Consider the following 15,929-nt stretch of genomic DNA (forward strand, 5'->3'; position numbering starts at 1 on the left):
AATCCAAAGTTAAAGAAATGACAACTGGTGCGACCTAAGTAGCACACTGATGTTATCAAACGTCGAAATGGCGTTATTTTGACATCTAATAATGTCATATTTGATGTCGAAATGACATAACTTGCTACGTGGCTAATTAATCAGATAGTGTATAAACAATTAACGTAAACGTAAATTCAAAAGTGACATTTGGAACTGAAGATCCAACCCACTATGAACATATGCGTGAAGATAAACTCGTGGTGATTGAATCGGTAAAAAGGTTCCTTCGAAATCTTCGATTCTTGACGTCTAATGATGTCATTTGATGTTAAAATGACGTATACTTACTATGTGACTAATTAATCAGATAGTGTATAAACAATCGACGTAATCGTGAATCCAATAATGACATTTGAAACTGAAGATCCAACCCACTATGTTCCGATGCGTGAAGATGAATTCGTGGCGATTGAATCCAAAATTCCTTCGAAATCTTCGATTCTTCTCTCGTGAGCACAACCTAACCGAAGATCCAGCAGCGAAAACATCTATCTCTGACCACTAATATTTCTTCGAGCTAGATTGAATCCTGACCCGTTCATAATTAAATCTTTAACCAATCGAGGCCATTGGCAAGCTGTCCCGCGCCATCGACGCTGATCGATGTTGGTTTTCTTGCGATTAACCATCGGAGGAAGAGTGTCGGATGCGAATATCCTGGGGACGACCTCGTGAAAGTATCAGATCTCATTCTAGAATGATCTACTTTAGGAACGAAATACTCTTTTCGACAGTGTTTCGGCGTGCGAATTAATGGAGTAATCGTTTGAACAGTTATTTTGAAAAGTTATTCTTGAAAGAAAGGAAGGAAATATGTTATTCGATACAGCAACACTACGAACACTGTTCGCCGGAAGTCTTCTCATCTACCTCTGCGTATCTTGAAAGAAACTCGAAGAGATCAATAATGGACGATAACAAGCTGCAACTAGACGATGACAGTCATCAGGTATACTTAACACTGTCCCAAAATTCGGTTTTACATCCCGCGCATGTGAGAATATTTCTCATAGTGAGTTATCGTTTAATGTTTCATATACATATATATATATGTATATATGTATATATGTATATATACATTACATACACATACATATATGTATATGCATTTTAAACGCATGCACATGCATGCACATGCAATATGATATAAAGAAGAAATTATATATTATTCTAATATAAAGAGTCAAACTAATTTTTAATTCTTCACAAAGAAATTGTATTGAAATTATTTTATAGTTTGCATGTAACAAATTAATTTTTGCCCCTTTTCGTCAGATTATGCGTATATGTGCAAAATACATCTAAAGTGTAAAACGTAAAAGAAAATAAAGATTCGTGCAAAACATTTAGGAAAAACACTTATATCTTAATAATATCTAATCTGATTAGCTTATATCGTGATATGCCATCACAAGAGAGTTGTAAGAAAAAAGTGCTCTTTTTATTCCAATAACTAATGCGCATATGTAAATTATCGTGTTTAAGTTACAATATATTAACTCAGCGTAATACCTTTTTGCTACATATATTACATTAATGTATGTTGACTTTCGATCTTTAAAGACGATTAAGACATCGATCGTCCGACATTTTATTCGCGAACGCATTTTATTAGCATTTATCATCGATTTTCCATTATGGGATTAAAATTTTCGATAATAATTTTTATTGCATTTTTTCTCGGACGCGAATATGAAAAATATGAATAAGATATATAATTGACCCAGGTAGCAAACATACGTCATTTTGACATCATTAGATATACCAGCAAACATACATTATTTAATGACGTCAGTTTGCTACTTAGGATCTAATGACAGGTAGCAAGAAAATGTCATATTGATATCTAACTACGTCATTAGACAATAAAATGATATTATTTTAACATTGAATGATATCATTAGACGTCAAAATGTCATTTGCTACCTGCGGTCATTCGATATCAAAATGATGTCATTAAACATCAAAATGACGTCAAATAATGTCATTAACCGTTAAAATGGCGTTATTTTTAACGACGTCATTTCAATATCGAACGATCCCAAGTAGCAAACGTCATTTTGACATCTAATGATGTCATTAACCATTAAAATGACGTCAGGTTATTACTTGAACAATGTGATAGCTACAGAGACCTCTAAACATCCATCTGTGAATAATTTCAGCACAACCATAGCCGAAGGCGTAGCAGCTGGGGCGCCTTTCCTCATCCCGATGACAACAGCCCAGTCGAGTATCATCACGAGGAAAGGTCAAGCGTTTCGGGGAACACCAACTCTCGCGCGTCATCAGCGAAATCGTCGAGAAATGGGTCTCGCAGCGCTCCAAAATCACCGGAATGTGCTAATCTGTCCGTTCACTCGACCAGGGAGATCGTCTACGAGCTCGACAAAAATGGCGGTCTCTCGTGCGGAGGAACACCGGCGAGCATCAAAAGGAAATTGTCCAGGGCCAGCGTGATCCATCCCTCCGGAACGACCCTGATCGCGCAGGATGCCTTCGGTGAGAATTTTTAATTCAACAATCAACTGAAACGCTCGCGTACAGACTTATTTCGAGGTTCATGGCAAGGTTAATACGAGTATATAACATATAGGATGTGTCAAAAGTCTGGAAATGATCAAATGTTCGATAAACTACGCATTTTAGAAAAAAAGTTTCAGACAAATTCAGTTGTTTGAAAATATATCTATCTATTCATCAGTCTTACCAGTTTGACAACAATAAGTAGTGCGATGCCAAGGTTATCTTGAATTTTTTATATTTTATATTTTATGTCAAAAAATGAATTTCCAATCTTTTAGTAAACTTATTCACTGCTTTATAACTCAAAAACAGAGTTGAATAAGTATAATATTTTTTAAAACTATAAATAAAGTTAAAGTTTAATGGCTTATAAAATTAATTTAGTTTTAGTTAGTTATGTTAAAAGTTGCATGAACAAGAAACTAACTCAGTTAAAAGTTAAGATTTAATTAACTTAAGTTAAATTAAAAGTTAATTTTTAAAAATATTATTTATATTAAATTAAAATGTTATAACTTCAAAATTTTTTAATTTATTTTATTATTTTTAATTTTTTAAATTAATATTATATAACAAATAAGGAAATAACAAAAATTTTGTTTTTATATAGAAATATATTTTTTCTTTGTAATTAGAATTATGTTAAAAAAACTAATAGTATCTTTATTTATTTCATAATTCTTGTAAGAATATGTCATAGAATGGTTATCTCTTATTAAAATTTAATCATCATTAAAAAATTGTTCAATATCTCTAAGATTATTTTATAAAAAAACTAATTCAAAGATGAAAAAAATTTTTAACTTAGGAAAAAAGTTTAATGAGCTTAAGTTTAACTTTCTAACTTTGTTTAACTTTTATAATTATATAACTAGTTATTACTACTCAACCTTGCTCAAAAAGTTCTTAACGAAAAAATACTTCATTATATTGTTTTGGAAAGCTCTCGAGGTAAACTACAAAAGAATGTACAATAAAAAATGAGGGTTTCTGCATTTAAAAAATTCAAGATGACTTGCACGTAACCTTGGGCATTGCCATCTATGGTCAAATTAAACTGTTAAAACCCTGATGAATAGATATTTTTAAACCCTACAATATCTCGGAGAAACATTATTTTTCTAAAATGCATATTAGTTTATGAAATATTCGACCATGTTTCATCCAGATTTTTGACACACCCTTTATACCGGTTGGCAACATTTTTTTCGCAAACTCTTATATTATTTACATGATAATAAAAACTAATTTTAACTCCTTTTTCATTTTTGTTTCGCACTTTAATAACTTTGAAATTTGCTGAAAGTAGCTCGAGGGATACGATCTATATAAAAAGTATATAAAAAGAATAAAAAAAACGAGAAACTCGTGTGGAAACGTGCAACCGACGTCTATAATAGCAATAAAGTTATGTCAGTAAACCACGATCAATATGCGTATACGAATGTCAGCGTGTCACGAATATCGGATATTAATAATGCAACGCTTAAGACTTGGTTCTTGATAGCGCGATATTATAAGAAGAGTTCTATATAAACGTTTCAACTCTGCGTTTAATTCTATGCACTTTTTTTTGTAATAGCGACAGTAGCCTTGCAAAATTATACTTGCACCTTACTAACAATTTCTAAATAAGAAGCAAAATTTTTAAAGAGGCTATTAATTCAGTTCGCTCTTGCTTTATCGTCTTATTAACAAGAGGGATTTTTAATTAGGAAAACAAAGAATAAATTAATCAGGGTTGTGGGTAATAACTAGTTAATTAAACATTTTAAAAAGTTACTTATTTTAACTTAACTTAGTTAATTTAAAATGTATTAATTTTAACTTTAACTATTTTTTACCTTAAACTTATTAACTTTTTCCTAAATTAAATTTTTTTTATCTCTGAATACCATTATTGTTTTTTTATAAGTTATAAACGTATTATTTTTAAATTAAAGTATTATTAATTTTTATTTTTATTTGTCATCAATTGTAATTACGAAAAAAATAAAAATATATTTTTATATAAAAATCAAAATTTCTTTGTCATTTTTGTTATTATACATTTTAAAAGAATTAACAAACAAAATTCTAATTTAATATAAATAATGTTTTAAAAATTAACTTTTGATTTAACTTCAGTTAATTTAATCTTAACTTAACTTTAACTGAATTAATTTTCTGTTCATGCAACTTTTAACTTAAATAAATTAATTTTATAAGCAACTATAATTTTAACTAAACTTAGTTAAAAAAAATCATTAATTTACGCAATCCTGACACTGTAATTAAAAATTAACAATTTAGTATAATATGAAAGCAGAAAAATGGAAAATAGATATGAAAATAAACAGTAAAAAGAATTTTATTTAAAAAGTAGTGGTTTTTATTGAATTTTTTCAATTTTGTAAATTTTTTCTGGCAAAGTATCTAATCTGATTAATATATATATATATATAAGTAGCGATAAATATCTTTTATAAATAATTATATTATTTTGAATGCTTGTGTGTAGATTCTAAATAAATGCTATTTGCTGATGTAAACTATATTTACATACTTTTTAGTTTTATTTCTTTTTTAATACGTGTACGTGCATAAAAATGCTTTGCTAAATTAAAAATTTTAATTAAAAAAAATAAAATAAAATAAAAAAATATTAAAAAAATAAAAAATTATTTTATTTTTTTGGACAAGGTCCTAAGCTCACGGCACCCGCCACCCCGGAAATTAACCCCTCGTTACCAGACACGCCGGTGTCGCTGGATTTTATCGAGAATACCGGAAATTCATTGCCGCCAAAGGAAGGAGAAATAGGAATCGATTCCGAGACACTTTATTTTCGGTAAGTATAGTTGTCTGCCATATGTCAAGAGTTATTTTAAGTTTTCTTCGATGAAGCGATCGAGTACATAGAGATATACATGTATATACATAGATGCACTTATATATATATATATATATATATATATATATTATAGGCATCTTTTTTCTATTATGTCAAGCTTAATACGATTCTTCAGAAATAGGCAATTGTCTTATTATCATTTTTTTATTCTCAGATAAACATGTAATTTTAGACACGTCTCAAAAATACATATTGATTTAAAACTGATTTCTAAAATTGTTTTTCATATTAAAATATTCACTAGTTAAAATATATGTTTCTTTTTCGATAAAAGAATTTTTTAAAAATAAAGAATGATTTTTTATCCGTGAAACAAGTTTACTTTTAGAGAAATTAATAAAATTCCACTAAAATAACGCACACATATACACACACAAAATTTTTTTAAAAGTACATTAAGTATACACAAAAAATATTTCAACTACTATACAACAAAAATTTGAAAAAATAAATACAGATATGAGATCAATATTAATGCCAAGTATAGTAAATTATATGCTACCAATTTGTAATCGACACTAAATAAATTAAATTTCTTGAGCCACTTTTATGATATGTAATTTAAAAGAAAGTTTTACACAAATTCTAAGTCGTAAACTAAGCCTTCAGACTAAAGTTAGATATGAAAACTTAATGTACCCGGGTCACACGTTTAAATATATTTCATACACAAATATATATTTTTAAGAAAATTTATATTTTAGATATATTATAAAATTTTAGACATATTATAAAATAAAACAAAATTTTAAATATATAAAAATAAATGTTTGGACTATAAATTGCAATTTTATTAGACTAATTTTTCATAAGTAATTTTTTGTACTTACGTTTTTTTCTATAAAACTTTATAAAATATTATATTATATATATTGTGAATGTCAATTTCATTTATTTCAATATAAATACTTAATTTACAATAGTGCACAGACACACACATTATATGTATGTACATATACATACGTATATACATATTTTATGCTACCTGTGTCGTTACGTGAACATGAATATAAGCGAATGACACGAATAGAGAAAGTCATTTAATTTCAAGTCTAGTTTATTTTTAGGCACACTTAATGTAATAGCATATACGTATGGAAAAAAGAATTATTGCATTGCGTCGTTCTTCAAAACGATTTCTTACAATTAGAGGAAAAGTCAATATAGATCTCCTTTTTTGGTCTCTTATTAATTTTAAACATTAAATTTATAATAAATATTTAAGTTTCAGTATGAGTTAGCAATGAGAGCCAGGGCGCAGTTAATGAGACGCTAATATTTCAAATTAAAAAGATTAAATTTTAATTATCATAAAAAATTATACATATAATATAAAAACTATACATATAAAATTTAATCTTTTTAATTTGAAATATTAGCGCCTCATTAATTGTGCCCTGGCTCTCATCGTTAACTCATAGTGAGACTTAAATATTTATTAAAAATTTTAATAGAGCCGAATGATTGTATTGGTTTTTTTTTTTCAATCATATTATATTTTATTAAATTTATAATTTGTATAATTGTTTATCTGTCAAATTAGCTTTTATTGAATTTTTGCAATTTTGTTAAATTTTTTTCTATTTTTTTCTGGCAAAGTATCTAATCTGATAATAAATAGCGATAAAAATATATCTTTTATAATAATTATATCTATTATTCTAAATGTTTGTAGATATCTAAATGAATGCTATTTGTTAAATATAGACTATTTATATTTTTATAGTTTATTTTTTTAAATATGTGTGCGTACATGAAAATGTCTTGATAAATTAAAAATTTTAACTTTGAAAAATAAAAAAAATGTCTCTTTCCGTAAAAATTATTTTATTTCTATAAATAAAAAATTAGAAAATAAATAATTTTATTTTACAATTTCAAGAAACTTGTCTAATTCAATAATTGCAGTGTATTTTTTTTATATTTTTATTATTTCTATAATTCTCAATAAATATGTCGGTTTTAAGGATTAATTTCTGAAACTTTGTTCGATTTTTTTCAAGTATTTGCTGAAAAAAAGTTTGAAAACTATATTATCAAAAGTGCGATATAATATAAGAGATCAGTCTTTAGTAAATATTTGTAAATATATATTTTTATTATTTTAAACTTTTAGCTAAGAGAGTTTCGAGCTTAAAAATAAAAGAGAGTGTATTATTTCTAATACTTAACATCTAATACTTCTTGGCTTTTATTACTTATTGATTTGAGCCAATATGATAATTTTAGTGATGGTCATCGGAGAATCGATATGGTATTAGTCTACCAAGAAGAAAATGAAGGAGTCATGACTGAAATAGAAGCTCGTCGGCGAGAACAGAGAAAAGTTTTTCAACAAAATCTGTTGAGGGAAGGACTGCAACTGGAGCTAGAACCAAAAGCGAATTCGTTTGATGGAAAAACATATTTCTTAAAGTTACATATACCTTGGAAAATAAAGGTGCAATACGCGGAAGTGATGAATCTGAAACTACCCACAAAGAGATTCAAGACCATTCCTATGAAGACTTGGGTATGTCTTTTTTTTCAAAGCTAGATCTTAAGATTCTGGATTATAAGCAGGGTTGGTAAACAACTTATTTTTTTCATTTTAAACAAAAAACATTCATTTTTATTTAAAACGTTTTTTGTTTTATACGTGTTTTTAAGTAAAGTAAGAAAAAATATTTTTTAAACAAAAAAATATGTTTTAAACAAGCAAAAAAAACATTTTATAGCTTTCTGTGTAAGCACTTTATATATTCATTATTTTATTTTAAGTTATTAATTTTAAAATTTATTTAATTTTAATTCAATTTATAATAGTAGGAATACGCAATGACTGCAATGCAATTCCAATATATTATTGTTACCTTTTTAGTTAAAGGAATTACATTATTTTATATTTGCAATAGATAAAATGTAAAATGCAATGTGTTATAATTTAAATTTGAATAGTTTGTGCTTTGTGCAGATATCTTTATATATGTATAATCTTTAATTAATATATTTAATTATAAATTAATTGATACGAAGTTTCGCTCGTATATTGTAAATACAATTAGTGATAGATAAAAAGGCCAATTTATCGAGCAATTATTAGAATTGTTCTGTCAAATAAAATTTATTCCATATATAAACTAAACATAAAACATTATGTAAAAGCTACAAACATTCTATACTCAAACTTAAGCGAAAATTACAATCATTATAAAATAAACGTTTCAACCGCACGCGGTCTTCCTCAGTATTATATTACAGTAATTATTAAAAAATACAAAATCATACAAAAATTCCACATAATATCAAAAATTAATGTTAGTTCTTCAATAAGAGGCGAACATTTGTTGGATATGACGGATTGAAACACGCTTTAATTGCTTATAAATTCTCGACTCTTATTGAAGAACTAACATTAATTTTCGATATTATGTGGAATTTTTGTATGATTTTGTATTTTTTAATAATTACTGTAATATGTATAATACTGAAGAAGACCACGTGCGGTTGAAACGTTTATTTTATAATGATTGTAATTTTTGCTTAAGTTTGAGTATAGAATGTTTGTAGCTTTCACATAATGTTTTATGTTTAGTTTATACATGGAATAAATTTTATTTGACAGAACAACTCTAATAATTGCTCGATAAGTTGTCCTTTTTATCTATCACTAGTTGTATATTTAATTATATTTATTATTACTTAATATTTAATATCCAAAAATAAATATTTTGTTAAAATAATACTTATCTTATTATTTTTATTTCATTATTTATGTTTATATTTTTAATTTTACTAAAGGTTACATATAAATATAGATAAACTAAAAAAATTAAAATAAAAATCTTTTCGCAACATGCACGTCTATTAGTTTTTCTTTGCATGCAGTTTCTTTTCCAAATAATCATATATTTTATTAATTGCAATGTTTTAAACTGTTTTAAACAGTAGTTTAAAACTGTTTAAAACAAATATGTTTAAAACAATATCCACTGTTTTAAATAAGTTTTAATTAAACAGTTTTAAACAAATTGTTTAAAACATGCCAACCCTGGTTATAAACTAATCTGTATTATAAAATAATAATTGCGAAAGCAGGATGCAGACGGTGCCAAAGGAACATCAAAATTCTTAGGCAGATGGAGTCGATGCCTCCAGTGGATACGTGAAATACATACTTGGGACAAGACGAAGTATCCCCAGGAACCGAATTTTTACGACTATATAGATTCCGGCGATCTCGAGGAGAGGTAATACATATACATATATATATATATATATATATATATATATATATATATATATTTATGCAAAGCATTCCAAACCACTGGATGATATTTTAATAACAGATTCTTTGGCTAATATTTGGAGACGTTTTTTCCTCGTATTAAACCTGTTAAAGTAACATATCCGAGGTTTTTGGGAACATCCTCTAATAAACATCCCGCAAAATCGAATATTTTATCGTTACATTGAATTTTAATATAATTTTACAGGTTCATTGTAAAGGAGAGAGATAATGCTTACACACCTGCTCAGAGATCATTGATAGTGATGCAAATATTATTACGAGCGAGATACGACGAAACCAATGAGAAGTCTGGCATTCGCAGGCTGCTAGCAGATGGAACCTATCTCGATTGCTTCTCCTTGCACGAAGGTCCTTACAATAAACCCATGCCCAATGGAGACATTCTCGACAGATACCTGTTGTATCTGATATGGGCAAGACCCTCGCAATGGTATATAATACCAATGTTTGCTGTTATCTAAATAAAATTATATAGATGATCATCTAGATGAAATTTTGGCGTCATCTTATCTTTATATAGATAATAAAAAAATGTATTATTTATATCTGTATCTTAGATGAAAAAAGTATTATCTTTACTAAATTATCTAGAATAATTTTCAGATAATTTTGGTTTAGAATTATACTCGTAGCACATAAAAATATTTAAATAGTAGAACCTAAGTAGTAAGCGATAAACATTTATATAAATAAAAATATGAACATATACATTTTTATATCCCTTTTATAATTTACATTTTTTTTATAATTGCATTTATATAAGCAGTCTTAAAAATTATTATCTAGAAAATTATTTAGATGAATCGCCATGTAATTTTATCTTTTATCTATATTTAAAACAAAATCATCTTCATCTTATCTAAGATGAATTTATATATTTTTCTCTCATTCCTGTCTAGCTAATTTTAAAATCATCAAAGCACAACACTGTGTAATGCAAATATTTTCAAGTACGCCTCGGGCTAATTATGTGTTTTCACGCGCTTTCTAGGTATAAGAAACAACCCTTATGGTTGATAAGACGATACTTCGGCGAGAAAGTTGCCCTTTACTTCGCCTGGCTAGGATTTTACACGAAATGCTTATATCCGCCGGCGGTGGTGGGACTCTTGTGCTTCGTTTATGGCCTCGGAAGCATGGATGGCGAGGACAACGTACCTAGCAAAGAGATTTGCGACCCTAATATAGCTGGTAAAACTTCGCATATTCCAATCCCACGACGGGGTCGTGCTGTTAAGACAGCACCACGTCCAAAATTGATGCATACATTTTTAAGATCTTTGGGATATCATATCATAAGATTTCTTAAAGATGTCTTAAAGGATTTCTTAATGATGTCTTATGCATCAATTTTAAACCCCTAACAGCACACATATCCCGAAGACATTCAGAGAACATCTTGAGGATGTTCGAATGTCCTCTGAATATTCTCTGAATATCTTTCGGATATATTGTACTATTAGGGACATCTTTAAGATGTTTTTGGGATATATCATATCATAAGATTTCTTAAAGATGTCTCTCAATGATATCTTATGCACCAATTTTGGACATAGTGCTGTTTGGGAAGTAAAACAGAAAGTTAAAATAATGTCAATATGACGTCAAATTGACATTATTTTAACTTTTTTGTTCTACTTGGAATTTTATTTGCTTCGAATTTTAGCACATGATCAGAAAAAACACTTTAATTATATTAAATTTTTCAGGAAATATCACTCTATGTCCTCTTTGTGATAAAGCGTGTGCTTATCAGATACTCGGTGATTCCTGTATATTTTCGAAATTGACTTATCTATTCGATAATCCCGCAACTGTCTTCTTCGCTATTTTTATGTCTTTCTGGGGTAAGACTCGTAAAAATAATACGTTCTGTACATTAATGTTAAGATTTTAATCTCTCATATGACATAACACAGCTACTACGTTTCTTGAGCTTTGGAAACGACGACAAGCCGTGATTGTTTGGGAATGGGATCTCCAGAATACCGATTACGACGAAGAGCCCAGACCCGAATTCGAAACATCCGTGAAAACGTTCCGAACAAATCCCGTTACAAAGGAAAGAGAACCATATTTACCCGTGTATTCTAAAGCCATACGATATTTGGCTACAGGCTCGATGGTGTTTTTTATGGTAATTAGTACATCTCTATGCGCGTTTTTCTCAGTAATATCATATTATTTAATTACCTTTATTTATGTTTACGTACAGATATGCGTAGTTCTTGGAGCGGTCTTAGGGACGATCGTATACCGTATTTCGTTGGTCGCTGTCTTTTACGGCGGCGGTGGTTCTTTCCTACAGAGACACGCGAAGATATTCACCTCAGTAACCGCTGCCCTCATTAATCTGGTGATAATAATGATACTCACACGGATATATCACCGATTGGCGCTATGGATGGTCAATATGGAGAATCCGAGGACGCAAACTGAATACGAAGCCAGTTATACGTTCAAGATCTTTCTATTCGAGTTCGTCAACTTTTATTCCTCCTTGATTTACATCGCTTTTTTCAAAGTAAGATATATAAACGTACGATATATTAGGATATATGTGTACATTGAAAACTCTCATTTCTCGAAATTCACTATTCACAGATCTATTTATCACTGATCACTGATCCACTGATTATTGATCCATTCATCAATGATCACTGATTCACTGATTACTGATCCAATGACTACTGATACATTGATCTACTGATCATTGATAATTGATCCACTGATCACTGATCCACTGATTACTAATTCACTGATCATTGATCACTAATCACTGATCAATGATTAGTAAATCAGTGATCAGTGGATCAGTGATTAGTGATCAATGATCAGTGAATTAGTAATCAGTGGATCAATTATCAATGATCAGTAGATCAGTGTATCAGTAATCAGTGAATCAATGATTAATGATCAAAGGATTAATAATCAGTGGATCAATTATCAATGATCAGTGATCAGTCATTATAGTGTATCATTGATGATTATTGATACACTAATCACTGATTTACTGATCACTGATTCACTGATTATTAATTCATTGATTACTGATCTTTACCCTAACAGCACACATATCGCGAAAACATTCAGAGAACATCCTGAGGATGTTCGAATGTCCTCTGAATGTCTTTCGGATATGGTGTGCTATTAAAGTAATCACTGATTCACTGATCACTGATCCAGTGGCTGCGTTCAGCAGAAACAGCTGCTTTACACTTGTAAAATTCGTGAAACTGATTGGTGCATGCTCTTAGATTCATTTAATTATAAGATCAAAAGCATACATCAATCAGATTTAGGAATCTTATAATAGTTGCACAGCTGCTTTTTCTACTAAACGCAGCCAATGACTACTGATACACTGATCACTGATCGGCTGATCAATTTTTTTAGGGAAGATTTTTCGTCCATCCTGGCGACGCGGACGCGAGAGCCTCGGAGTTTTATCGCATCAAGACAGACGTATGCGATCCCGCTGGTTGCCTCTCGGAGGTCTGCATTCAACTTGCGATTATAATGATCGGTAAGCAGTGCTTCAATAACTTCGTCGAGATTCTATCGCCGAAATTATGGAATTGGTGGCGCAAGAGAACACAAGTTGCCGCGACGAAGGATCACGATAGAAGATATACTTCTTGGGAGAAAAATTATCAGCTCCAAGATCCGGGAAGACTAGCTTTGTTCGATGAATATTTAGAAATGAGTGAGTATATAATTATATAAAATCTTTGGCAGATTTTTCTTCTATCTGATGATGACTTTTCTTCAGCAAAAATATCAAGATGTAATCAATAATCCGGATTTGAAATGATCTGTATAATAAAAAAAATTAACAAAACCACATTTGTTAATTTCAAGTATTGATAAAAACATCTGTCATTAAAAGACCATCCGATTATTTGTTTTAACACTTTTTATTATATGTGAACTTTATATCTTTTTAAGAATATTTCATTTTTTTTGCGATCTCTGTTTATAGTTTTGCAGTACGGATTTGTAACATTGTTCGTCGCAGCGTTTCCATTGGCACCTTTATTCGCTTTATTAAATAATATCGCCGAGATAAGACTGGATGCATACAAAATGGTGAAGGAAGCAAGACGACCTTTGGCCGAACGAGTAGAAGATATCGGCGCCTGGTTTGGTATTCTCAGGGGTGTTACTTACGTAGCGGTAGTATCAAATGTACGCATATTTAAATTTATATTTTAAATTAGGATGTTTAATCCTCCCTGTATTGTATAGTATAAATCACATCCCATCTTTGGAAAATGAAGTCGAAAATAAAAAATGCTACATTCTGTTTAAATACATATATATATATATATATATATATATATATATATATATATATAATAAATAAATAAAATATATGTATATTATATACGTTATAATAAATACATATATATATATTTTTTTAAATATATATAAATATATTTTTTAGGCCTTTGTTATTGCGTATACCTCCGATTTTATTCCACGAAGTGTGTACGCATTCGTTTACTCACCCACTGAGGACCTAGTGGGTTACATCGACAGCTCCTTAGCAGAATTCAATACTTCCGATTATCGCGAGGATATGAAAAGCGACGTGGAGGACCAACATCCTGAGACATGTCAATATAGAGGCTACAGAAACGGTCCGAATGATCCCAAAGAACCTTACGGGCTCAGTCCGCAATACTGGCACGTCTTCGCCGCACGTTTGGCCTTCGTCGTTGTTTTCGAACACGTTGTAAGTACGCGATTTAATACAGCAGTTTAATACAGTTTTACATTCTTTATATTAAAATAGATTGATATACAGTATGACTATAAATATATGTTATTCACAATATATTTCATATAGTATAGCTTAAGACTTTATTTTCACAAAATTGTTATATTTAAATTTAATTCTTAAATTTTTTATATTTATTATTTTATTATTTTTAGTACACATTATTTTTATTGCATTAAATTATTTTATTTAATTTTATTTTCGATACAAATTATTTTGTTTTTTTAATGCGAATTATTATTATTAATGTATAAATATAATTTTAATAATTTTTGCGGAATAATAAAAATATAATACCTTTAAAGATTATTTTTATTTGTGCATACTTGTTTATTTTATTAATAAAATAAATTTGTATAATTTTATATTCTTATAATGGATATATTATTTCATATACAATATATGTAATTTATTTCTGTAATATATTTTTATTATTTTTATGATTTTATTTATTTTTTATGCATAATAAAATAATTATAAATAAATCTTTAAAGTATTCTTTTATTTTTAATGTATGTTTAGTTTTAAAATACTGATATTTTACTTTTAATATTTTCACAATTTTCCGATATTTATATTTTGAAAATTGACGAGATAGGAAATTAACCACTTCAAAAAAATTTATCTTACAGGTTTTTGCACTCACCGGTATTATGAGTTATGTTATACCAGCCGTGCCGCATTCTCTGTCGACTCAGTTACAACGCGAACGGCTGATCGCACAGGAGGAGAAATACGATAAGGAGATAAAGGGAAAGGAGGACGAGGATGATTTGATTTCGGTTTTGAGAGAAGCCGGTAGCATCGGCAGAGGAAGCTGGGCCAGACGGTTCAGCAAACTGAGCGACGTTCTGGATGTTCACGGTGACAACATTAGACATAGCAGACGCAGCGATAGCACCGTATGGGAAGTCCCGTAGTGACTCTCGAGAGCAGAGGAGAGAGCTGTAACTCTGTTATATACATGCATTCCATTCGTAATGTTCGATTACGTAAGATGATAATAAAAGATCTGTAATTCAAAAGTTAATAAACTGACATGTTTTTCAATATTCGTGTTTCACGCCTCTAGTCTTATTATCTTAAACACGTAAAGATAAGGTAAAAGTTACCACGAAATGTTATACACAATATATTTTTTTTATTTTACATAATGCCATATTTTTTCCTAGAAATTATTACAATCGCTATTATGTAGAGAATATATTTATAATATACATGTATATGTATATATGTATATAATATAAATATATATATTATATACAATATATATATATTTCTTTGTTGGTATTGATTCCATTGATTTTTCTTTATATATAATTATTTGTATATTTATTTCAATACACATCACTTTCTTACGTCAGTTACTTTAAAATCTAAACGTCTATAATTAC

General features: G+C 29.0%; 1 protein-coding gene across 1 annotated transcript; it reads left to right on the forward strand.

The window, feature by feature from the left end:
• The first annotated feature begins 796 nt into the window (after positions 1-796).
• LOC114945544 (anoctamin-4) lies at positions 797-15,587 on the forward strand. The gene is made up of 14 exons (XM_029321801.2): positions 797-991; positions 2,208-2,544; positions 5,251-5,398; positions 7,691-7,973; positions 9,539-9,690; positions 9,937-10,182; positions 10,744-10,943; positions 11,462-11,599; positions 11,672-11,889; positions 11,968-12,276; positions 13,149-13,458; positions 13,735-13,940; positions 14,200-14,490; positions 15,168-15,587. The coding sequence occupies exons 1-14, from the start codon at positions 950-952 to the stop codon at positions 15,453-15,455; spliced, it is 3,168 nt and encodes a 1,055-aa protein (XP_029177634.1). The 5' UTR covers positions 797-949; the 3' UTR covers positions 15,456-15,587.
• Positions 15,588-15,929: the final 342 nt, after the last annotated feature.

The sequence above is a fragment of the Nylanderia fulva genome, unplaced genomic scaffold (assembly GCF_048542155.1).
Source record: "Nylanderia fulva isolate GAGA-0341 unplaced genomic scaffold, ASM4854215v1 Scaffold4, whole genome shotgun sequence".
NCBI lineage: Eukaryota > Metazoa > Arthropoda > Insecta > Hymenoptera > Formicidae > Nylanderia > Nylanderia fulva.